The sequence below is a fragment of the Astyanax mexicanus genome, chromosome 19, assembly GCF_023375975.1.
Source record: "Astyanax mexicanus isolate ESR-SI-001 chromosome 19, AstMex3_surface, whole genome shotgun sequence".
Lineage (NCBI taxonomy): Eukaryota > Metazoa > Chordata > Actinopteri > Characiformes > Acestrorhamphidae > Astyanax > Astyanax mexicanus.
The window spans coordinates 32,895,077-32,921,177 of NC_064426.1; the positions used below are offsets into that span (position 1 = coordinate 32,895,077).

Genomic DNA, 26,101 nt, shown 5'->3' on the forward strand with positions numbered 1-26,101 from the left:
AAGCACCTGAAGGCGATGAGGTGGCGTTTTCCCTCAGAGAAGCTCGCGCTGCTTTCATCTGCGTTGTTTTAAGCGAAAAAAAGCGTCTTGGATTCTTGGATGGGGTGAAGAATGAGGGGGAGAGAGGAGCGCTGTGATTGGCCAGCCGCGCAGATGCGACGTGTCTGCGGAAGAGAGAGAGAGATGGAGCGCTGCTGAAGCCAAGGAGCTCGCGCGCGTTTTATTTTATTTTTTAATAATAGCACTGCGCGTGCGCGTTTATTGCGTCGTGGCTGTAGTGATGGGTCAGCAGCATCTTCATTTATATACATCTATATTCACTATATATATATATTATATGTTTATAACTAACTTTAAAACTGATTTTAGTGATTTTTGGTATCATGTGATGATGCATGTCTACAATGTGGGAGCAGCAGCTCTGCTTTGGAGCCACGTAGACCGACTGACTGCCTAGTCACACAGTCAGTCCCCCAGACATGCAATTGATGAAATGAAGACTGTTTATGTGCAGAAAACTGGGAGTGAACTGGGAATAAAGAAGGTCTGGGCGTATGAGTGAAAAAGTGCTTCATTCTTGGTGGTATTAAAATAAAAAAAATGATTGCATTAAATGTAAAGACAAAATATTTATATTATAGAGTAAATGTTTATTAAGCCAAATCCATTATGCACTATATTAGACTAATATCTAGATGCCTGAGTTTTTTCCACATTAAAAATGTATACAATTTATTATTATAGATTTGGGATTTATCTTGGTCTGATAAATAGGCTGGATCCTGGAAATTAAGCCCATGAATAAATGTGTACTTCCAAATGAAGTCAATTTACAGACTCTATTTACCTTTTATGAAAAAGTCTTCACACTGTTAAAATCCAACATAGCAAATTATACCAAGTTGATTTGGGCTAAAAATGAATAAATAAACAAAAGTCTATAAACAATACATTTTACTTTATAGCAGAAAGAGTGCATTAAAAATAAGGGCAAAATAAATCATTTCCCTCTTTGAGAAACTGCTCCTTATTAATGTTGTGTATTCCAGGGTTAAACTTAAGTCACCTCTGAGAAACCCCACAATTGCAAATATATGAGATGTCATTGAACTGATTAAATTAAATCTCAAAATCTTTCAATATGGTGACATAAATGTATCACATGTATGCATTTATGAATAAACATCCACAGCTAATAGACAAAACCATACCATGCATATTCTGATACCAAGCAAGCAGAGCCCAGAAGAAGAATAAACGTGTCGAAATTCAACAACAACAATGCACTCCATCCCATCTTGGCTTCTGTTGAATAAGGTGAGAAGAAAGTAAGAAGGTAAGAAGGTTCAGGCCTGCCTGCCTCCTCTATCCAACTGAACCAAAGCTGGCTTTTTGGTTTGCTTAACCCCTTAGATTTTCTCTCTAAAAGATCAAGTTTCCCAGTTTCTTTAGATGCTAGGGTGAAGCAAGCAAAAAAAGAAAAAGAAAAAGACGAGTTCTGGAGACAGCCCCTCCGTCTGGTGAAGGAGGGTCCGTTTTTTTTCCTCCTCTCCTGTTAAACGGGAACATGCCTGAGCTCTGTGGAGCGCCCGGCACCTCCCCAAAAGTTTGGAGTATAAAAGCGTGGGGGAAAAGTGCGTTTAGGCAGTAGGGAGTTTCTGCTGGGGTCTGGACTGGAGTCAGAGAAGACCGGACCCTACTGTGTATGATTGGAGTCTAAAAAAGAACTTCCCTCGCCTCAAAGAGTCTACATGTCTAATATTTAGACATGTTCAGCTTTGTGGATATTCGGCTGGCGCTGTTGCTCGGTGCAACAGTGCTTTTGGCAAGGGGGCAAGGCGAGGACGACCGTGAGTATCTTCTCTATCTTCACATCCAGCTTCTTTTTCTTCTTGATTAGGACTTTGACTGGGTAGGATGGGCTGCCTTTGGGGGGAAAAGCAAAAAAAAAAAGGGCAGAGTGAGGGCAGTGAGGGGTTGCCAGGGATGCCAAGCTCTGGGGAAGCTTGTATCTATCTCTATGCTATGCTATTTTAAACATGAGGGGAGGAAGAACAGCAACTTCAGTGATTGAAAGTTGAAGGTGCAGGAGATTCACTAGGAGTATCACTATGTTGAGAGTCTGTCTTCAAGAGCTTGCTTGCTTGCATGCATGGAGGCAAGTTGGCACAGGCTTAGAGACTCGTCCACCCTCCCAACACCCCTCCTTTAGCTACTCTCCATGCTTAACATTAGTGATGCCCTGGAGCTATGCTTTAGTTCAACAGCTGCAAAATAATGTACAGAGGGGTAAAAAAACAGTAAAAAAGTAAAAGTGCTAAAGCACATATGGATTTATAGCTTATACAGTGTTGTTTAGCTGTGTATTGTTTGTAATAAAGTGTTTACATGTTTGATCTAAACCAGAAACTACCAAAAAAAATCTGATTTAGCTAAAAAAAAACCCGACTCGTTTGGAGTCTTTAGTTCTACTAGTCTAAAGTCGACATCCACCACGTAACTCGTTGGAACTTTTGAGGTTTAGGTTTTTCTCCCATGGAAAAAGTGATGAGCTCATCTTTGGACCATGACTATGTCATGCTAAACAAGGAGATCAGAACATTAAAAAAACTAAAGTGATGTTAAAAAGCTATTTATTTATCTTAGAATTTGGGGGGAACTACTTAACATTAGTTGTTTAACATGGTAGAAACTTTTTCTTGTCTTCAGATTCCTTCACACAAAAAGAGCTACCCGTCCAGACATCTGCAATTGTCCTTAACGCTTTGAGAAGCGCAATTGCAGTCCTGCAGCGCCTCCTAGCGATCAGGTTTGGGACTGGCCTGCTTTTTGGCAGCAGCCTCAGCAGAGCCCCCACCCCGCCTCTGGTGTTTTTATGATAATGTAAAACACATGTGGGCTTTGCAGACTTTCCACTAAGGGAAAACGCATGTTGCTGCCAAGCCGACGGGTTTCGATTATTTTATGACATACAGTGAACCCCGAAAGACGTGGACCTTTTCCCTCCTGAGCCTTTTCCCCTTGCTTTACAAAAGGGAAAGGCATTGTTAGATAGAGCGCCATCAAGAGTCACAATGATGACATTACATATAGCCGATCTGGCTAAAAGTCGCTGATGAATGAATTTGAATGGATTGGAGCATTGAGCTCAATAATAATAAAAAAAAAAACAGATGATGAGATTTGTGTGCAAGCGTAGGACGAAAATAAAATATACAGTTAGTGCCTTAAAAAAATTAAATTAAATAAAAAACAACAGAAGAATCAGCAGTTAAAGTGGACCCTGCGCTTTAGAAAATATACTTTTAGACCTTTTTTGCGGAAACATTTTTTCCTATCCGTATTTAGTCTTCACATTTTTACATTAAAATTATTTGAAAATTATTTTTTGTTTGTTTGTTTTGCGAAAAAATAATATAGGCTATAAATAGCTAGAATAATATTCTTGATTTCAGGCCTATCATCGCCAATAATTGCATTAAAAATAAAAACAATATGAGCAGTGATAGCAATGATTGTGAATTTGGTGCAATTAAAAAATATATCCATGTTATAGATAGTATTGATATATTATTAATTTATTTAATTATTATTTTAATGATTATAATGTACATTTGGGATTGTTTATGTAAGGCAGCTATGTATATATTCTTCTGCCTTACAAAACAATAATAAACGAAATAATAAAATAAATTAAAGAATGATCAAAATCATTTGTTTAAATGTGTTTGCGAACGCTTATTACAAAAAAAAATAATTAAGTAACACGCTTTAACGTGTTTTTCTTATTTTATTTGTGTCCTTAGGCACAGGCAGCAGCTGTACGTTGGACGGCCAGGTCTACAATGACCGGGACGTGTGGAAACCGGAGCCCTGCCAGATCTGCGTGTGCGACAGCGGCACGGTCATGTGCGACGAGGTGATCTGCGAGGACACCAGCGACTGCGCCAATCCGATCATCCCCCCAGATGAGTGCTGCCCTGTCTGCCCTGATGACGGTACGGAAGCCCGCTCTAAAGCCCCGCCCACCCGCCTGTATCGTGGGAAGTTAATTGGGAAAATTACAACAGCGGTTTTTCCAAGCGGATTTCAGATTTGTCTGGCCTTCGTTTTGTGGAGATCCCTTCCTTTTTCCCCTCTCTGGATTAATTAAATGCTGCCTCAGGTTCTTTGTAGAGCTTTTAGGGGTTCTTCAGTTTGAAACAGTGCTTCAAGGAACCTTCAGGAAACATTTATCCTCAAAGCACCTTAATATAAGGGGTTCCTCCAGAGATTCTAATTGAAGAACCCCTAAAAAGTCCCCCACTGAAAAGTACACTTTGGGTGTCCAGTCTTATCCACAAGGAACAGCTGGAATGGCTGGCTGCAGGCCTTTCATTCAGATCAAGCTGCAGCACGCCTGAGCACTCACTTGTTTGCACTGGTTGAATCAGTTGCTTTCAGTCAAACTACTGAACTTCTGATCAGGTGTGGTGTGCCTGCCCCTGGCTCTGCTAGAATGAATGAATGAAACCCTCCCTCCATCCTGCCTCGTGGATGAGACCTGACACCCCCTAGCCTCGACCCCTTGGCTTTTTACCACACTTAGTGATCCAGGGGACAGATACAGGTCAAAAGGTCATGTGACATGCAGCATGCTGTTATTTATGAGGCTTAGCATGGCTTTGTATATCATTTAGAATTACTTTCATGCTATTTTACACTTATTTATCATTTACTCATCAGTCCTTTTTGTATGATTTTAATTTTTCTTTTTTCACTTTTTCTTTTATTTTGTAGAATACCAAGAGCCCAGAGCTGAGGTAATTGTTTTTATTATTATTATTATTATTATTTTACCATCTTATTATGTTTATTCACTTGATTATTTCAGTTTCTTTGCTTTTTGTTACTGGCCAATGTGCTTGTAGTTATACATTCATATGTTCATACACTGTACATTTATTAATCATTTAAATAATATTATTTTATAGGGTCCCAGAGGTGAGCCTGGTGACAAGGGCGAGAGGGTAGGTTTCATTTCCACATCTTTTAGTGATGAAAGCTGTTTAATTTGATCTGTTTAATTTTACTATTATTTAAATGGGATAGTTTAAAAATAGAATTTTAATTTTGCAGCATATCTGTAAAAACTGAGGGTAGACCGTATATACTAAATGTATTTTATGACTGCCTATGGCTTTTACAAAGACTGCATTAACTGTGTTGTTTAAATTTACAACTAATACAACAATTGGTTCTTTTTTAATGGATTATTATACTGAATATCATTGTGGTTTCAATAGCAATATCTGTGTTTTCTTTATACATTCTTTATATATAGTTTGTTTAGCCTATACTATTTGATGATTTCCACTCAATTGCTGTTGAAAGACAACCATTCTTTACATTTAATGGTTGTTATTATTATACATATATCCTATAAAAGACATTGATCAATGATTGAATGTAGTAGCTGCAACCACCCAAAGATTTTTTCACTTGTTCTCACACACTTAATTAATCTTTTTCTTTTTTTTTTTGTCCTCCATCAGGGTCCTCCTGGTCCTCCCGGCAACGATGGCATCCCCGGACAGCCTGGACTTCCTGGGCCCCCAGGCCCCCCTGGACCCCCTGGCCTTGGCGGAGTAAGTATCCCACCCTTGAGAAGGAAAATAAGAAGCACAACACACTGGAGCAGTAGCTCCAGCTCTCAGGGCTGAATGAAAGGACAGTCTGCTGACTCCCAAAAAAACTCCAGGCCTCAGGGCTGAGTGTTTTTGCTGTTGTTTGAATAAGAGAGCTCTCCCAGGGAAGCTCTTTAGGTTAGAGCCCAGGCACAATTCAGCACCACCCTTGGAGTGGACAGCAGCCTGAGGGCCTGAGCAAATGAAACAAATCAATAAAAGCCTACAAAAATGCAATATGGCATCATAAACCTTGTCAGAGTATTCAGAGTAGATTTTGCTTCCTTGCTAATAAGTAGTACAGAACTTCAGAATCTCAAAGATTTAAGGTTTCTTAACTAAAAAAGGCAATAATTGCAATAATTGAAACATCTGAGATGTCTTTAGTACCTTAAGAAATATCTTCTTTCATATATTTCATATATATTTTGACACCCTTTTGGATAAACTGGATTCTTTAGACACTTTCTGCTCAGTGTTGAACTTGCTGATGATATATCTGTCTCTGTTTCGCCCTCCACAGAACTTTTCTCCTCAAATGTCTGGAGGTTTCGATGAGAAATCTGGTGGCATGCCCATCCCAGGCCCCATGGTAAGAAATGTGTCCATACACATACATATACATATATTTACACACAATAACAAGAAGGAAAAACAGTTGTTGATGGTTTCATGAGAGACCTATTCAGAATAAACACTTGTGGATTTTATATAAACCCACAGTTGTTTCAGTTACAGAATCACACTGTTGTGTAGGTACATATTCTGTAATGAACCTGAACCTTCTCTGCTGCTAAAGGCTTCAAGAATAGTTCAGAAACTAGTCTAGACCCATTTTTTTGTGTTGACACATCTAGACTAGAATAATCTAACTTTTACTGGCTTTAGAAAAATTCTGTTGAGATATAGATTCTAGTTTTAATGTAGAAACACACTCAATTCAGTGTTGAATTATCTCAAAGAATATATTAGTGTTATACTGGTAAGATGTAGCCTCTAGCATGATAGCATGAGATGAAATGGGATGAACCACAGATAGCAAACACTTTACTGATGAGTCTCTTTCTGTCTCTTTTCTATTCTACAGGGACCAATGGGACCCCGTGGTCCTCCCGGACCTCCCGGACTTTCTGTAAGTAGTCTCTGCCTCAGTTATTGATCTGACAAGGTAGCAAATAGTTCAAGCCTTTTCTTAAAATTGACTATATAGGCAAATATGAAGAATGGTAGATCCTAGTGTTGAACAGTACTTTAATGAATATTGATGTATCTACATGGCTTGAAGTATTTGTTTTACCTTATTAATTTTGATATATCTCATTTAATATAGAATTGTTTAAATGAATTATATGTAAGTTAGCTAAATTAATCACATATATTTTATGTAAGGCTTGTTTAATTTTGCCATTGGTCACTATATCTCCTCACTAATTCTCACAATTTCTATTTCAATTTCTCCCATGTAGGGACCTCAAGGTTTCCCTGGCCCCCCTGGTGAGCCCGGTGAGGCTGGTGCTCCTGTAAGTATGAATTTATCATCCATTTCTGCTAAAAGATGAACATAAGAACACAACCTCATGTTTCAGTATAGAAAAATCCAGTATGCAAAGTCTTGGAAAATCAGTCTCAATCAATCAATAGTCCAATTGACATTATTTAATGTATATTTGTAATATAATGTAATTTAAGGTAGTGCATAAATTTATCCATTCATGTAATACAACTTACTTTTTTTAAATGATCACAATTCATTGACATTTGAATTGGGGTAAACCAGGTTAACCAAGGCCAAAAGGTCATGTGGGTCAAGAGTGCTGATTTAAATATCAGTGTTCATACATTTTGATAAAAAGTTGTAGTTTTATATTTATACACATTAAATAAAATATATGAGAACAAACATTTAATGTTATTTGTTCACTTTTTTCCTTCTCTCATCCAAATGACATACACATATTTAACCTGCCTTCTCTTCTGCTTGGTTTGTGTAGGGTGCAATGGGTCCCCGTGGTGCAGCTGGTCCTCCTGGAAAGAACGGAGAAGATGTGAGTAGCTCTGTTCCATTTTTCAACTTTATAAATACAAATATAGGCTCTCAAAAATGGTTTTGGAGATTCCAGTTTAAGAATGTATTCTGCATCCAGACTGATAGGACTGCACATAGGACAAATTTATTTAGATGTTTTTATGAGCTCAGTAGCAGACTAAATCTTATTTAGAAGTCAGAAACAGTCTAAATTGTCACTGGTTTCAGAAGTGTTTGGATGACAGTTGACTTCAATCCTCCACCAAGAAATATTCTGGTTCATTATAGCACTGTTGTTTTTCTGTCATATTTCTCTAACATTTGTTTTCTCCATCTCCCTTCCTGTAGGGTGAGTCTGGCAAGCCTGGTCGCCCAGGTGAGCGTGGACCTTCTGGCCCTCAGGTGAGTAGATTTCTACACTTCTATCCCTTTAAAACACTGTGAAAAGCATAGATATAGCACTACAAACACAAAAGCACCATTTTTGAAATAGTAAAAGCACCATAAATGTCAGAAGTTTGTTAACAAAACTCTGAAGAAACTCTAAATATTGTAAAGATTCAATACCAATTAAGGTGCATCTTACAAGTCTACATCTCATCCAAGATCCATTTAGCAACCTTCATTTTGACTGTGTACACCTTCTAAAAATGAATCCTATTTTAAAAATGCTTTGTTTTCTTACTTCTACAGGGTGCCCGTGGATTCCCCGGAACCCCTGGACTTCCTGGCATCAAGGGACACAGAGTAAGTGACCATTCAAGTGCCACTGCCATTTCTACACCCTGGTGGATCTCATCATTAGCACCATTTGCTCCATTCCACTTCCTCTAAATCTCTAATATGATCTTTTCCTCCTTAGGGTTTCAGTGGTTTAGATGGAGCCAAGGGAGATACTGGTCCCGCTGGTCCTAAGGTTAGTGTTCTGTAGATAAATTACAGTAATACACTGTTCTTCTTTATTGTATTATTGAGACTGCCATCTTTGAAGATAACCATGATAACATGCTTCCTCCTTGTCCTATAGGGAGAGCCTGGTGCACCTGGAGAGAACGGAACTCCCGGAGCTATGGTGAGTATCACCAGTCCCAATCCTCACCATTGCATGAAGATAGAAGGATAAATGAGCTGAAGAATATGAATATGGCTGACCCTACTGGCTGTACTCCACCCTGACCTTCCATATTTATCTTTATCTTTTTTTGTCTAGGGTCCTCGTGGTCTTCCTGGTGAGAGAGGTCGTGCTGGTCCCAATGGTGCTGCTGTAAGTACCAAACCATGCTCTCAACTCTCAACAGCAATTCACATCCACATCACTGTAACAAAACATTTTTAAAGTTGGGTTTGAGGACCTAAACATAAGGTCCTAAAACTGATGATATAAAGAGTTTGTTGGAGCTTTAGAAGATTTCCTAATAAACATTAGAATAGATTACTTCTCTAAAAAGAATAGTCTGCAACCAAAGGCTATTTATTTTATTTGCAATGCTAAAAAAATATTGTGTTTGGTTTTGGATTCTATTTATTGTTAAGTTCTCTAGAGCCACACCCAAAAATGTGTTCCAGCAATAAATTCACAAATTACATTTTAAATCATTATTTTGATGTTAACTCAACAGTGGAGATAAAAAAAATATATAAATATATATACTGGACAACAAAAGAAAAACTTGGTACTGTATTAACCTCATTTTTTTGTTGACTCAACCTAAAATCAATTGGTGATCAGACATTTTGGTTCACAGACTGCCAACCCTACTCTAGACTTGTTTTATTAGCATATGTTGCTGCTTTACCACCTGTAAGAGTTGTTTACCAAAGATTTTTAGTTAAATTACCTCTAATTAATTTGTTCACTTGCTTATTTATTAACATAATACCAGACACTTCAATCAGTGTATTTATCTACCAGAAAAGGAATCAGTAGTATAAAACATCCTCCTTTCATCCAAGGTTTAGAACTTGGATTTTAGAGAAACTTTACCCTGGTGCTCATTTTAGACCAATGTTGATGTTTACTACAGTGCCTCTAAACCGCTTTTTTTTTCTTGTCTGTTTCTTTCTACAGGGTGCTCGTGGTAATGATGGTGCTGCTGGTGCTGCTGGTCCTCCTGTGAGTAGCTACGTTTTGAATAATTTGTCTGGTTTCCAGATTAAACAGATCTGTTGATTGTTTTTTAGTTTATGAAGCAAATATACAGGTGATGCTAAGCACACTTTTCTACACATTATGTTTTAGGGCCCAACTGGTCCTGCTGGTCCTCCTGGATTCCCTGGTGGCCCTGGAGCTAAGGTAAGAGTCCTGCATCATTTTGAAGACCCTCAGAGAAACCTTGCAGAGCAGATTTAGGAGATTAGGCTTGTTTGTGTAATAGGTTGTCTGCTTTATTAATTACTGTAAATTGCCTCACCAATAAACCAAAAACTGCATTATTATCTGATTTTTAGTAGAGTTGATTCTGTGTCAATATGTTACTGGGCTAAAGTTTATAATATTTGTTAGTTAAGGTCACTTAAGGTCAGTTAGAGTGAGATATGACCCATTACTACTTAGTTTTTTTTTTGTTTTTGTTTTTTTTACTTTAGTCTAGCATTTGGTTAGGAAGTGGCCAAGGCTTTTTAACATTAACTTTAAACATTGAAACATTTAGGCCTCAACCTTATACTTCTTCTTCTGTTATCTTCAGGGAGAGGTCGGTGCTCAGGGAGGTCGTGGAGCTGAGGGACCCCAGGGAGCCCGTGGTGAGCCTGGTAACCCCGGACCTGCTGGCCCTGCTGGACCCGCTGTAAGTGGACTTTCTGACTTTCTCATTTTTTAAGCATGGTAGAGTGTTGTCTTAATTCTAGTTCAGTCCATTCACCAATAAGGTCATTAAAATATTTTTGTTTCTGTCTGTCACTGTAGGGTAACAATGGCGCTGATGGTGCTCCTGGCCTGAAGGGTGGCCCTGTAAGTATATCACTTGATTTAGCAGCTCAGCAATATTTTATATTTGTGTATTTATTTTATTCTTTGTGTCAACTAGTTTTTTTTAATCATTTCAATAATCAGCGAAGAAGATGCACTAAATGTTTGTTCTCTGCTGCCCTCTACAGGGAGCTCCTGGAATTGCTGGTGCTCCTGGCTTCCCCGGACCTCGTGGACCTCCCGGACCTTCTGGAACTCCTGGTGCCCCAGGCCCCAAGGGAAACACTGTGAGTGCATATCTTTGTAAATTTGAACCTTAAATCTAAACAATTTTCACTTTTCAACTAATTTTTGCCCTGAATTTGTGCTCTACAATTTTTGAAGCTTGGAAAACATCCAAGAACATGATAGAGCGAGACCATTCATAGTGATTGGCTGCCACCATTGTATTCTCTCAAGCTTTTTTTAAATGTTCTGTTTCCTGTGTTACAGGGTGAGGCTGGTGCTCCTGGTTCCAAGGGAGAGGCTGGTGTCAAGGGAGAGTCTGTAAGTTCACCATCTTTACCACCATCCAAATATTCCTTAAATGGCATTATATATACAGTATTCCAGAGATGCTGAATCTGACCTGAGTCTATGTCTTTTCTGTCATTACCCAGGGTGCTCCTGGAGTTCAGGGACCCCCTGGACCCGCTGGTGAGGAGGGCAAGAGAGGAGCTCGTGGTGAGCCCGGTGCTGCCGGTGGCCGCGGACCCCCTGGCGAGCGTGTATGTACCCCTTTTAGAAAGAGCTGATCTCACATTCACCATCTATATAAAAAACACATTGCAGCGACTTCCACTTTCCCATTCCCAAAAAAGTATCCTCAAAGTAACTGCTGGGCGGGATCAGATTAATGCTTTGCAGTGTTGTGCATTAGAGTGGGCGGCATTTAGAAAAGCAGGGAGTTAAAAGAGACTGGCTTGAGCAGTTAGATTATTGGCTGCTTGAGGAAGCAGGTGTAAAAAAATAGGCTGCATGTGAAATGTGCATTATGGAAAAATATATTAAGCACAAGATTAAGCAATGAAATAATTGCACTAAGCTTGTTTAGATTTTTTTAAGAATCTAAACTAAAAAAAGTTATCATATAGGTCTTTATTTTCATATTAAATTTTAAAATCGTTTTGAACATTTTTGAAAACTACCATAAACAATCCAAAACTGAGTTAAAAACTCCATCTAAGTTAAATCACCATCTTCTGTGTGATGGATCACAGTGCTTGTGGATCATTACTGCTTAGCACTATGCTAGTACTGACTGGGGCTGTGCTGATCCAATACTTAATTGTATTGGTATTGGTCTGATATTGGCCAAAATCACTGGATGGAATATTGTCATTAAAAAAATTAAGTATAATCCAAACAATACAATATGATCTATTATTCTAACCTATCACATGTATGCTGATTCCTTATTCCCAAGCCTACATGTATTCATGCCTACCTACCAGTACTCTGGGCTTCATATGGAAGCAAAATATTTGAAGAGTAGTTTGATGAGTATGATGTTTTATTTGCATTCAGACAAATGTATTATTAACTGCTTAAGCTTTTTTAGGTTTAGGAGCTGTAAAAAAGATGGTGTTCAAATAGTATTGGTATAATATTGGGATTTCAGATTCTAAAGGTTGTAGTATTGGTATCAGTATTAGTGCTCATGCTAACCCTGTACTGACCTAGATGATCAGAAGATAATAAGCCATGTTTCCTTTCATTTGTCCCTTTCCCCCCCCACAAATAATATCTCAATATCTGCCTACTGACTTTGCTAGAATTATGACTTCTACATCACTGTACTTCTTAATTGCTGGAAACACAACCAAGCCTAAGCTTAATCCCCCTGTTCTTCTCTCCACAGGGTGCTCCTGGTGCTCGTGGTTTCCCTGGTGCTGATGGAGCTTCTGGCCCCAAGGTGAGTCACATAATATATGTTAAATCATATTGCAATACAGCACAGGGAGACAATGACAATGGGGGCAAATAGGGCTATGTATTGGCAGAAGCCTGCTGATACCAAGCATATCACAATACAGATCACAATACAGGGGTTATGATTTCAATATATTGTGATACCACAAGACAATATATTGAAATATTTTAAGTCTAATTTTAGAAAAGAACTGTTATGGCATAAAACACTCACCATCATTTGTATATGATTTTTTTATCCAATCAGATCAGTAGGATCTGAAGACATACAGTACAGCACTCCCATCTAGTGGTTGGGGGTTTAAACTCAACACAAAATAAACCACTGTAACCAATCACTACATTAAAACCTCTTTTTGAGAATTCATACAGTATAACAAAATATTAAATCATGATACTTCAATATATTGATGCTGTATTCTTACACCCCTAATGGCTACTACATTATGAATCATCATCATAATCATCACTATTGATTAATCAATCACCTATCCTCTCATTCATCATAGGGTGCACCTGGTGAGCGTGGAGGCCCTGGAGCTGTGGGACCTAAGGGAGCTACTGGTGAGCCTGGCCGCAACGGCGAGCCTGGTATGCCTGGATCAAAGGTACGAGTTCTCAGTCTTCTTTAAAAAATAAGAGAATAAAACCAAATAAGAGCATATCTGGATAGATTTTTAGATATTGCCATGATCTTTGCTCAGCTGGATGTTTATCAAGTTAATCTGGCTGCTAGTTTAGACTGGTTGGAGTTTACTGATATACTGATGCAGATATAATATAATCACATATATTCATAACCAAATTTATAATCTTCTTCTCTTGTTCTGCTAATCTTAGGGTATGACTGGTAGCCCTGGCAGCCCTGGCCCTGATGGAAAGACTGGTGCCACTGTAAGTACCCATTACCCATTACTTCATTACACAACAATATCAACAATACATTATTCCATTATTACAAGCCAGCATTAGTATCATGTCTCATACCAAACCATACAACACAGAACTTTACATACGAAATAAACCTAAAGTAGTCCAAAGTACTATTGTCAATTTAGCAATTCTGTTGCTAATATTAAGAACCATTATTGCAAGCTTTAGCTTCTGTCCTCTGGAAATATTTGGTAACATTGGTCCAGAGTCAGTAAATCACTCACTGTTGCTACAATACCTTACATTACACTTACATTCTAAGAATTGTATATCATTCTCCTGTAAATTTACCATTTTTGGAGATGTTTTGTATGGATAGCAACACGATTCCAAACAGATAAACCATCCCCATTTAGGCTTTGTTTAGTATTTCTGAACAAGAACTCTAGATGGCCATTTTAAGCATGGTGCATTAAGACATACAGCTCTGTCTGGTTATACCCAGAAAGTTATAGATTTCTTTGATTTAGAGCGATATTAAGATAAATATCTGCTGAACTGATGAAAGTAACTATTTTTGACAGTCACTATAGGCTGCCCCACACATAATAAACACTGTTCACATCATAAATGAACGACACATTAAATTTCCCTGCTCTTTTCCTGAAAGGGACCCGCTGGACAAGATGGCCGCCCTGGACCCCCAGGCCCTGTTGGAGCCAGAGGTCAGCCTGGTGTTATGGGATTCCCCGGACCAAAGGGTGCTGCTGTAAGTGTGATCTGCTGGTGTACTATAATATATATATTTTTTGAACAGGTCAAAATGATCAGTAATATAGTTTGGTAAATTTGCAACCTTTTTGACCCATATAACTTCTAAAACTGTGTCAAAGGTCTTTCTAAACATTAGGCAAAAAAAGGCCTACAAATGTCTACAAATGGGAAAATACATATACTACTTCTTATTATGATACTATGCTAAAAATCTTCTTCTTTACTCTTTAACAGGGTGAGGCTGGCAAACCCGGTGAGAGAGGAGTGATGGGTGCTATTGGTGTTGCTGTAAGCATCTTCATTTTTTTACTCAACAACATACAAAAAAACCCCACAAAAGATACACTTCTGCCATTCATATTTATATTTTCATTATTATGTATTTGTGTACATATGTGTAGGGTGCTCCTGGTAAAGATGGTGATGTTGGTGCTCCTGGTGCCCCCGGAGCCGCTGTAAGTATTTCTTTTAAATATCTGAGAATACCTGAGAAACTGTATTTATTATTTTATCATCTACTATTTCCCATCTATAAAGTCCGTTATAGTTGACAGTCATTAGTTGACAGCAAACAGGTTTCCTTGGAAGATAATTAGATACACTATTCTATAACCTGTGTACCCATTTTTGTTTGGCCAACAAGATGAACAATGTTCCTATGGCCAAAAACTGATAAAAAGCTAATGAATGGCTAATGCTAATAATGCTAATTATGCAATGACAAAACATGGAGATACTATCTCTTTTTAAGTTTAAAGATTTTTTCTTTTTTTTCTTTTTTAATGAAAGTAGATAATGTACAAGTCTATTATGATCCTATACAGTCTATTCTACAACTAGACTGTAGATTATATTTTAATATAATGTATAAAAAGCTTCCTCAATCTTACACATATATAGATATAGATGGTAAAGATGAGGGCTTTACAGTATTTCACTAGAAACCAATTATTCCATATGCCTCATAATATTAATAACACCAAATGTGTATAGATTATTGAAGTAAAATAAATGATACTGAGGCAGTATAATTATGCTTGTGCACCCATTGCAATTACAATGCTGAATCAATACTCAGTGGAGCCTTAGTACAATATATAGAATATATATCAGTGATCTCTCTTCATTTGGTTCTTATAGATTGATCTTCATCTTCTACGGTAATTGTTTTTAAATCATAATTATTCTTTCTCTTGTCTATAGGGACCTTCTGGTGAGAGAGGTGAGCAGGGACCTGCTGGTCCTCCTGGATTCCAGGTAAGCACCTGTTTCTTATTAAATAACCTCATCTGATCTAATCTGGTACATTTTAGGTGTTCTCCAGGAACAGTGCTCTCATCACTTTGCTCTTCTCTACTGTAACAGGGTCTGCCCGGACCTCAGGGAGCTACTGGTGAGCCCGGAAAGCCTGGTGAGCAGGTAAGATACAAGCTTATGTCAATTTTAATGTTCAAACACATTGCCAAAATGAATAGTCTTAATATTATTAATATTTTCTTTGACATAGCGTACATGAGATCTGATTGGAAAGCCATATTCTTGTTTCTTTTTTATATTTATGTAGTGCAACTTTTTAATTCCAAGTAACAAGGCTAATTAGGTTAGATTAAATGTTTTAAAGCAATCAATTCTCCTATATGACACTTGTTATGCTTCCAGTGTACTAAAATAGTATATAGTAAGATTTATCATCCTTCTACATGGTCAGCATGCAGCTGTATTAGCTTAATGTACACAGTATGTACAAAACAAAATTGTGGACACTCCTTGTAACCAAAGCATTCAGCTACTTTAGTATGTTCCACACATTGCTGACACAAATGTGCAAATGCAGACCCACATTCACAGCTTTTCAAGTCCACATAGCCCCCATGGCCAAGAGAAAATGACTCTCTGGAGCACTGAGCTGGGGAACTGAGCTGATTTTTTTTTTTTATGATTTTTTTTTAACTCATCTGTATTTCAATGATCTGATATGGATACATATAAAGATGATTAACCTTTTAACCTTTTAAAATCAGTGATGATTCCCTGCCATAGTTCTGTGGAATGATGGAGGTGCTTCATCCAATACTTTTGGGATGCATTTTTTTAAGGCTCACCATCACTAAATGCAACCAAATTCTCACAGCAATGCTCTAGAATTTAGTAAAAACAAAAACAAAACTTACAAAGGTGTCCCAATACTTTTGTCCATATAGTATCCATTTGCTAACCATCAATGCATGAGTTGGAATTAGTGGTAAAGGATACAATCAATAACATGATCATCTCTGTTACAGGGTCTGCCTGGTGAGGCTGGAGCTACTGGACCTAGCGGATCCAGAGTAAGTATTCAGTACTTTCCACTGCTTTCAAATACTTTTAAATATGGGATAAACATTACAAATGTGCTTTTTAACTTTCTATTGTCAAAACAGGCCAAATGCTAAAAGCCTCTTGCTATCTTTCTTCTCTGCTTAGGGTGATAGAGGATTCCCTGGTGAGCGCGGAGCCCCTGGACCTGCTGGTCCCGTTGGCTCTCGTGGTTCTCCTGGTGCAGCTGGTAACGATGGAGCCAAGGTGAGAGTCACAGGTCATTTTTGTGCATCAGAACAAATATTTAAGTTGGGACAATAGCAAATAGACTGAGGGAAATGTGTGCTAGCCTTGCTAAGATCATGCTGTTTCATTTCTCTCTCTTTAAATCTCTCTTTCTCTAGGGAGAGTCTGGTGCCTCAGGTGCCCCTGGTGCACAGGGTCCTCCTGGTCTTCAGGGAATGCCTGGTGAGCGTGGTGCTGCCGGTCTGCCAGGACTCAAGGGTGACAGAGTGAGTGCCACCAACACCATGCTTTACAGCACATTTGGAACCAGATTTTCTATTGATGCACATATTATTTACATATGTTGGAAAGTAGCCACGGTCTTCAACCCATTCATGCAGTGAATCACACATGCTCAGAGCCTAGAAATAAAAGAAATTAGATCCTATTTGAGGATCCATTTCAGAGGAGCATTTTGATGCCATTATATTTCTGTTCAATGTATGATAATACAATATAGCTTGTCCTCAGTATATTATATATTATATTGCCAAGCTATGGTAATGTTTGCCAGTTTTTCCCTTTAGCCAGATCATTCCATAGATCTACATACACTTCTAGAATTCTTTACTGCCATATAAATAAGAGCTCAGTGGTTAGAGCTAGTTGATAATGATAAAACCTGTGGTTTGGATACATACTAAGCTACCACTGTTGGGCCCTTGGGCAATGGCCTTTACTTTCTCTGCTGCAGGTGCACCTTAGCATGGCTGACTCTGTTTCAGCTGGAATATGCAAATATCTATGGTGTTGGTGGTATAGTGGTGAGCATAGCTGCCTTCCAAGCTGTCAACCTCAGTTTGATTTAATTATCTTTGGGCAGTAGTGTCAGAGCAGTTAAGAACACTGGATTATTGATGATGAGGTTGTGGATTTGATAGCTGCAACTGTTGACCACTTTGAACAAGGCCTTTAAGCCCCATTGTTCCCTGGGTAATGCAGCGAAAGCTGTCCAGGTCTCTGGGCATGTGTCCTCAAAGTGTCACTACTTCCAAAGAATCTAAATGTTCTTAATACAAATGTAATCAAGCACATCATTGTTTTCCAAAACCACCAATACAACAATCTGATACTTTTCAAGATTGCAATGGCTTTTTTGGCAGATCCATAATCTGCCAAATCAGCATAATACACAAATCTCACATTGTCACACTGCCTTTCCCTTTAGGGTGACCAAGGTGCCAAGGGTGCTGATGGTGCCGCTGGTAAGGATGGCAACCGCGGAATGACTGGACCCATTGGACCTCCTGGACCAGCTGGTGCTCAGGGTGACAAGGTTAGTCTATCTTTTAGCTTAATGTTCATGATCGTTGTTGTGATTGATCATGGAATTACCTGGACTCCGTGAAGTTAAAAATCTATCTTCCCTATTATTACTTAGGGAGAGCCTGGTGCTGCCGGACCTGTTGGACCTACTGGTGCCCGTGGACCCCCTGTGAGTACTGTTGTATTATCTATACTGAGCAATCTGGCCGCAAACATGCATTACATACAACTAGTGCACTTGAATAATGAAATAAAGTGAAAGTGGTAACTAAAACAATTATTAATCATTCATTATTTATATTACACTATTATTTTGTAAGGCACATCACAAAACACAATGGTTAACACTTGATGTGCCACATATAAAGATTTGTCTGCATAATTTTTTTAAATAAATTATTTGGTTGCACATTACAAAGCCTATGATTCATTAACTTGGATCTCACAATCGACTCTTATCTTGTCTCAACTTCTAGGGCGAGCGTGGTGAGTCTGGTGCCCCCGGACCTGCTGGATTTGCTGGACCACCCGTGAGTACTTAAATAAAATTCATACATTTCCATATTTCCAAATTTCCTAAATCCTTTTCCAAGCATTCTGTTACATCTTAGAAAAAGAAAGTGTAAATATTTTATAGTTGTACAAAATCTGAGTAACTACAAGATAGCAACCTTGAGATGCATTGTATTACATACATGGACATGCCAATAGTACTGGGATTACAAGATTGAATTGGTCATGAAATGTTATCTTAAGATCTGGACTGGGAAAGCCCACAACTCTATAGATTGGTGGCCAACGTGCTCATTGCAAGGCAATGTGAATAAGAGTTCAAGTAAAGCCAGACACTGTGTGCAGATGGATAAGGACATTCCACTTCTGCTTCTGAAGGATCACCTGTGTAGAAGGAATGCCCCATAGAAGGCATTCCCACCCATAGTGGACAGTGCAGTAATTGGTAATGATCATGACTGGCAGCATCTGGCTCGAAATGTCCCTGCAAACAAACAAGCCACTCTGGCAGAATTCTGTCACCAAAAGTCATGGACATTAGAGATACTAGTTCCTGTCCAAGGACATGTGGCATTTCAGTTTATAGTATGCTCATTTGTTTGTCAAACAGGCTGGGTCTAAAAACGTATATCTTTCATACACAGGGTGCTGATGGCCAAGCTGGTGCCAAGGGAGAGCCTGGAGATACTGGTGCTAAGGGTGATGCTGGTGCCCCCGGAGCCGCTGGAGCTACTGGTGCCCCTGGACCTCAGGTACAGCAACACCCAGACTTCTCTGAGACAAAGCTAGCAAACTGAAAAGCATGATGATTGAATCATTGCTATGTATTTACAATTTAACAAATATAACAATGCTCCCCTACAGGGCCCTGTTGGAGCTACTGGACCCAAGGGTGCTCGTGGTGCTGCTGGACCTCCTGTGAGTATTTCTCCTAGTTGATTATACTTCTTTAACCATACTAGACTTTAAATTTTACACAAACACCATGAGATTCTCTTGTTTTTTTGACAATGTTTTAATATCAAATCTCTTTTGTCATAGGGTGCTACTGGTTTCCCTGGTGCTGCTGGCAGAGTTGGACCTCCTGGCCCCGCTGTAAGTTTTCTCATTGTTTAGCTGGCTTCATAAACTCTAGAACCCTTTAAATCCTGAAGGCCTGTATGTGGCATGTACCCATGCTGCGATTTCTGACAACACATATATATGTGAAATGTTACTGTTACTGAAGTTACTGAATAATAAAAGAATGATATTTACTGAATTATTAGAAGATACTAACTAATACTTCTTAAAAATTTAACTTAAAAACAAGTCCAGTGTTCAAGCCTTTAACTCTGTCCTTTGCAGGGTAACTCTGGTCCCCCTGGAGCTCCTGGACCCTCTGGAAAGGAAGGCCCCAAGGGTAACCGGGGTGAGACTGGACCTGCTGGTCGTCCTGGTGAGATTGGTGCTGCTGGACCTCCTGGTGCCCCTGGTGAGAAGGGAACTCCTGGTGCTGAGGGTGCCCCTGTAAGTCTCTCACACTGTTAATTTTTCTGACCCTTGCCGCTAAGAGGCATAAACTCCATGCACTGTCCAGTACATGCTAAAGATCTTCATCATTGACTTTCTTTTGTAGGGATCTTCTGGTATCCCCGGACCTCAAGGTATTGCTGGACAGCGTGGTATTGTTGGTCTTCCTGGACAGAGAGGCGAGCGCGGTTTCCCTGGTCTTCCCGGACCATCTGTGAGTGTTCTGAATCCGCTTTAACTTTAACAAATACTGGAGTCAGCACTCAGATCAGTTGATGTATTGGATTTGTGGGTAACTGATCAGGCATTAACCAATTCAACCAACCTCTTTCCTCTACTAGGGAGAGCCTGGCAAGCAGGGACCTGGTGGACCCGGTGGCGAGCGTGGACCTCCTGGACCCATGGGACCCCCTGGACTGGCTGGACCTCCTGGCGAGCCTGGTCGTGAGGTGAGTACCTTTAGACATCCTTGTTGTTCACCTTTCACAGAGCTATATTTTGATGCATTTGATGTTGTCCAAAACATAGGCCAAACTTAACTTTTGAAAACTTGTCTACTAGGGAACTCCTGGTAATGAGGGGTCTGCTGGCCGTGATGGTGCTGCTGGTGCCAAGGTAAGCTGAATTCACCATCTATTTGTGTTTTTTACATTGATCATGTAGCCATTTTCAAATGAACTCTCGAGAATAGGCTGTTGACAAGTCATCTCTTTACATTCTATAGGGAGACCGTGGTGAGACTGGTGCTGCTGGTGCTCCTGGTGCTCCTGGACCCCCTGGTGCTCCTGGCCCCATTGGACCCGCTGGAAAGACTGGTGACCGTGGAGAGTCTGTGAGTGGCATTTTGAAATCTGAAAGTAAAAAAGCCTTTTCATAAAATCCATAGTGAAAACATTGTTTTAATGTATCTTTTCTTTCTTAGGGTCCCGCTGGCCCTGCCGGTGCTATGGGCCCTGCTGGTCCCCGTGGTCCTTCTGTAAGTTCCATTTAATTCTCACCACACATGTATTTACACACATCACAAAGTCAACCCGTAAATGATTGACATAAAGGCCAGAGCTTTTGCAAACAAAAGCCAACACATACATAAATGCTGCAGTGTAATCAAATAAAAATATCTTCTTGTAGTTTCCAGCACCAAGAACAACCATCCACATTTGATCAATCACACAATCATTGATTTCTTGAACACGAACAGTTGACCAAAACCACTTTGTTCCCTGTGTAAGTGGTCAACAACCCATATAAACATCTTGGCCAGTCAGAGATAGGCAAATCTAATAAAATAAAATAAAATAATAATAAAAATAAAAAAAACTTTGAGACTAAACTCATATTGTTCTTTACAGGGACCTGCTGGAGCCCGTGGAGACAAGGGTGAGACTGGAGAGGCTGGAGAAAGAGGCATGAAGGGACACAGAGGATTCACTGGAATGCAGGGACCCCCTGGACCTCCTGTAAGTGATCTTCCAACCTTCTATTTGCCTGGGAAATTGTAAAAATCTAACAATCCAGTAAGTCCTATGGATAAGCCTCCAAACAGTATGCCTGATATGATTTGGTTTCTGTTCCATTGTAGGGACCTTCTGGAGAGTCTGGACCCGCTGGATCATCTGGCCCTGCTGGACCTAGAGTAAGTATTTCTCTTTCTTCTTCTATTCCTTTTCATGGATAATAAATTGGCACCAATATCAATACCAGGAGACACTTGCCTGAAGCTGAGTGAAGATAAAGTCATTGTTTCCTTCTGTACAACAATAGGGACCTTCTGGATCTGCTGGTACCCCTGGTAAGGATGGCATGAGTGGACTTCCTGGACCCATTGGACCCCCTGGACCTCGCGGTCGCAGTGGTGAAATTGGACCTGCTGTGAGATACTCTTTCTTCTTCTCATTTTAAAGTGTTCAGACCATATATCAGGCACCTACTTTACACCCCTACTTCCATCATCCTTTGTTTTAGGGACCTCCTGGACCTCCCGGACCCCCTGGACCTCCTGGACCCTCTGGTGGTGGATTCGACATTGGCTTCATTGCCCAGCCACAGGAGAAGGCACCCGATCCCTTCCGTCACTTCCGTGCTGATGACGCCAATGTGATGCGCGACCGTGACCTGGAGGTTGACACCACCCTCAAGTCCCTGAGCCAGCAGATTGAGAGCATCCGCAGCCCTGATGGCACCAAGAAGAACCCCGCCCGCACCTGCCGCGACCTGAAGATGTGCCACCCTGACTGGAAGAGCGGTACGTGAACTGAATCTTCCAGAAGTTTGAATCAGGCTGGCGTTACGTTTAAATTTACACCAGGTCTTTACTCAGCCCAAGAAAATAAACACACTTTGCTTTGAACCCTGCCAGACCTAGTAGATGCATAACCTTGAACTTGCCTTGGTTATGATGGTATCTTATCTGGTGCATTGCATTGTCGACTGACCTGTGTGACCTCTTTTCTACCCAAAACAGGAGAGTACTGGATTGACCCTGACCAGGGCTGCAACCAGGATGCCATCAAGGTCTACTGTAACATGGAGACCGGCGAGACCTGCGTCTACCCATCACAGTCCGACATTCCTCAGAAGAACTGGTACACAAGCAAGAACATCAAGGAGAAGAAGCACGTCTGGTTCGGAGAGGCTATGACCGATGGCTTCCAGGTGAGGGCTCTTTTCATGCATCCACTGACAAAATCTGGAAAAACTATCCTCCAGGAATTTGTTTAAGGTGTGTACTTATTCCTGTTTTTTTTTTCTTATTTTCCTCTCCTCTTTAGTTCGAATATGGTGGTGAGGAATCCAAGCCCGAGGATGTCAACATCCAGCTCACCTTCCTGCGTCTCATGTCCACTGAGGCCTCCCAGAACATCACATACCACTGCAAGAACAGCATTGCCTACATGGACCAGGCCTCTGGCAATCTTAAGAAGGCTCTGCTGCTCCAGGGATCCAATGAGATCGAGATCAGAGCAGAGGGCAACAGCCGCTTCACATACAGCGTCACTGAGGATGGTTGCACGGTGCGTAATATAAGAGCTCTTATATAGTCATGTGTAATTCACTACAACATGAATCTATATTAATACAAATGTAACACTAATGTATTTGTTGTAGTGTTTGTGTTGACTAATTGTACTTTTTCTTTTTTCAATTCTTGCAGTCACACACTGGTGCATGGGGCAAGACAGTCATCGACTACAAAACAACGAAAACATCTCGGCTGCCTATTATTGACATCGCTCCTATGGACGTTGGTGCACCCAATCAGGAATTTGGCATTGAAGTTGGCCCAGTCTGCTTCTTGTAAAAAAAGAAATCTGGACTTGAAATTGTTTGTGTGATGTGTGTGTGTTTTTTCTAGCAGTCATCTCTCTAAAATCTTTTCTATGCAATTAAAAAAAAAGCCCTAGAGTCCGATTTGGCTGTCCGAATGGTCCACTTGCTTAGAACTGTGCTTAAGAAGACAGTGGTTGTGTGTTATCAAGCTTTTTTTTGGGACCACTATTTTACCACCACCAACACCGAGGAGACATTTGTTTCACTGGCAACAAGAAAATAATATATACTTGTAAAGCGTAAAATCCCCCTGGAGCTAAAAAACTGAATACAGATACAGGTGACTTTTTTTTACCACTGCGGAAGGACAATGAAAACAAGAACCAAATGCTTTGTACCATGTTCAGGTGATGAATAAATCTGTAAAATGATATTTAAGTGTCTTTGTGTTCTACCCATCAGAACAAGTGTCCAGCAGGCACGAAGCATCATTGTTCCTTTCGAGCGTCGCAGAAAGAACAGAACTAATAAGAGACAGGGGTTTGACTTTGTTGTGATATCTTATGGCTACCTCAGAAAAGAAACCAACGTTATTACCCAGTGTTGACCAACACCAGGTTAGGATTTTACATTGCGGAAGTATTGTTTAAAAGAAGCAAGTAACAGCTGCAAAAGGTGCTATATCATGAGGTCCTGTAAGTGGGTGTGTTAGAGTTGTGCTTTTTTAATTGAAAAAGTAATGTATTGTTTGTCACTCTTGCTCACAGGGCCTTTGGTGCTAAAAAAAGGCAAAAAACAAATGATCTTGCTGCCCAGTTGTAACAAATGCCTCTCTTGCTAATGTGTTTTTGCTGCATTTTTTTGCAGCAGGGCTTTATAGCAACGCAGCTTTAATGCACATAGTCTTTTCAAGTGTAGCAATAAGCAGGTGGAGTCTTTCACCCCAACAGATTTGAGTTTTGACACTTTTTGGTTGTTGTCTTTTTTGGTTTCTTTACCAAGTCCCCCTCGTGTTGTTCAATGGTTACTTCAATGGCAGTGCCCCCTTTTCCCCTTTTCTTGGAATTTGTTGTTTTTGTCTTTGTTTTGTTTTTTTGACAAGGGTTTTTAAGGTTTTCCAAAGAGAATAGCAAGAGAAATAGAGAATTCCAACAACTAAACACTAGTGAGAAAGCAGACACACAATAGGGGGGTTAAAACAAGAGGATCTGTACCTATTTTGTATATGTATAATAATTTGAGATGTTTTTAATTATTTTGAATGCTGAAATAAAGCATGTTAAGTGGTCGACCTTATGTTTGTCAGAAGTGATCTTGACTCATCCCTGATTGCCCAATGGACTTGAATGAAGCACAACTTGCACCTGTTACAGTTGTTTGGACTAAAAAAGGAAGATTAAAGAAAGTATCAGAAATGGCTGTCTTACAATTGTACTTTTTTGAATGATTTGTAATTATTTTGGCTCTAAAAAGAAGAATCTAAATTTGGTTTTGTTCTTCCAACACTGAGCAGTGAAGTTTTTACAGATTAGCATAGTTGCTAATGCTACTGTTGTTGTGAAGTGTGGAATGATTAGCTAAGATACCTGCATCTTTTAATGGCCGCTCCTCTCTGCTTCAAAACTCGTCGTAAATAATCCAAAACCGAAATTCGGACTCTTCACTGCTAATCCCGTCAGTGAAATCCTTGTCTGAGAAATCCTTGGAGGTATATCCTCACAAAAAATGACGTTTCCCATCCAATAGAAATCCTATTCAGATCCGTGGAGCCTCCATGACCAAAACATACCAAACGCCGCCTCAATCAGGTGCAGAAACTCCCCAAAAATGAACAAATCAACTAAGTACTTTCAACACTTTAGCAGCTTAAACCGACCCGTGTATCCTCCAGTGTCCTCTGGAATGATATGCTGCTGCTGCTGCACTGGACTGGACTGAAGTTTGCTAGCTGATTTTTTCTGGTCCTGCTTGATACAAGAGGGCCATTGTGTGGATAGGTATGTGGTGAAGCAGTGGGGGCTACCTGAAACGCGACCCAGTCCCCTACTTTCATTCATTAAATAACATTGGGTGTTTTGGAATCTAATAGGCCTTTACATCTGTTGAAAAGAAAAACTAGAAAGTCTACGGGTTCCCCTTCTAGACTGTTAGTCTTAAAGAACTGTACTTGGCAATATCAGTAGCCTAGCTAGCTAAATAAATTAGCTTTTTCAGGTTGCAAAGGTCCTGCAACAAACGTTAATGTAGTACATTAACATTTTACCCCAAAAGATTGTGTTATAGCCCCATAGCTTTAAACTAAATGTAAAGATAGCAAGATTAAGTCTGATGAGTTTATAAATTTAGTGACTTTTTTTTTTATTCAAGATAGATGGATTAAAGTTTGATGGTTCAGCTCAGTGTTTTTTCCACACTGGTCCTTGAGGCACACTGCCCTTTTTAATATTCTTCCCACACCTGATCCTACTAATTAAGCAATTTACAATCCATGTAGTAGCTGTAGTGGGTGGGTTTAATCAGACATAGTACTAACATGTGCAAGAAAGTGTGCATTCAGACCCACAGTTGGGAAACACTGGTTTTGCTGGGCCATAAGCATTATCAAGCTGACCAAGTTTTAGATAACCAGTATGACCAAGCATAACCAGGCTTGTTGCCTAGTATAACTAAGCTGATAGTCCAGCATGAACAGCATGACCCAGAACTGGTCAACAACTAGTCACTTCCCTGCATAGGATATGT

At 39.8% G+C, this 26,101-nt stretch overlaps 1 protein-coding gene across 9 annotated transcripts; it reads left to right on the forward strand.

The window, feature by feature from the left end:
- Nucleotides 1-1,635: 1,635 nt before the first annotated feature.
- On the forward strand, nucleotides 1,636-24,655 carry col1a1a (collagen, type I, alpha 1a). 9 transcript variants are annotated; one of them, XM_007232224.4, is made up of 51 exons: nucleotides 1,637-1,850; nucleotides 3,807-3,998; nucleotides 4,780-4,802; nucleotides 4,974-5,009; nucleotides 5,535-5,627; nucleotides 6,190-6,258; nucleotides 6,754-6,798; nucleotides 7,133-7,186; nucleotides 7,658-7,711; nucleotides 8,041-8,094; nucleotides 8,386-8,439; nucleotides 8,555-8,608; nucleotides 8,720-8,764; nucleotides 8,903-8,956; nucleotides 9,761-9,805; nucleotides 9,932-9,985; nucleotides 10,380-10,478; nucleotides 10,598-10,642; nucleotides 10,789-10,887; nucleotides 11,093-11,146; nucleotides 11,260-11,367; nucleotides 12,501-12,554; nucleotides 13,081-13,179; nucleotides 13,412-13,465; nucleotides 14,115-14,213; nucleotides 14,453-14,506; nucleotides 14,620-14,673; nucleotides 15,422-15,475; nucleotides 15,584-15,637; nucleotides 16,501-16,545; nucleotides 16,682-16,780; nucleotides 16,921-17,028; nucleotides 17,970-18,077; nucleotides 18,183-18,236; nucleotides 18,544-18,597; nucleotides 19,225-19,332; nucleotides 19,445-19,498; nucleotides 19,622-19,675; nucleotides 19,928-20,089; nucleotides 20,199-20,306; nucleotides 20,434-20,541; nucleotides 20,654-20,707; nucleotides 20,817-20,924; nucleotides 21,015-21,068; nucleotides 21,442-21,549; nucleotides 21,672-21,725; nucleotides 21,854-21,961; nucleotides 22,055-22,334; nucleotides 22,554-22,744; nucleotides 22,861-23,103; nucleotides 23,244-24,655. In XM_007232224.4, exons 1-51 carry the CDS (start codon nucleotides 1,769-1,771, stop codon nucleotides 23,388-23,390), a joined length of 4,344 nt encoding a protein of 1,447 aa, XP_007232286.3. In that variant the 5' UTR covers nucleotides 1,637-1,768; the 3' UTR covers nucleotides 23,391-24,655. The 9 variants fall into 9 exon arrangements, with proteins under 9 accessions (XP_049324026.1, XP_049324032.1, XP_015456512.3 ...); XM_049468069.1 differs by lacking the exon at nucleotides 21,672-21,725 and having other exon boundaries at nucleotides 1,636-1,850; XM_049468070.1 differs by lacking the exon at nucleotides 11,260-11,367.
- Nucleotides 24,656-26,101: the final 1,446 nt, after the last annotated feature.

Bases quoted from the DNA above. Each gene is read 5' to 3' on its own strand.
- col1a1a (XM_007232224.4), top strand. From the start codon at position 1,769: ATGTTCAGCTTTGTGGATATTCGGCTGGCGCTGTTGCTCGGTGCAACA. The intron at 1,851-3,806 runs GTGAGTATCTTC...TTGTGTCCTTAG, and splicing joins GGGGCAAGGCGAGGACGACC to GCACAGGCAGCAGCTGTACG. The intron at 21,550-21,671 runs GTAAGTGATCTT...GTTCCATTGTAG, and splicing joins AGGGACCCCCTGGACCTCCT to GGACCTTCTGGAGAGTCTGG.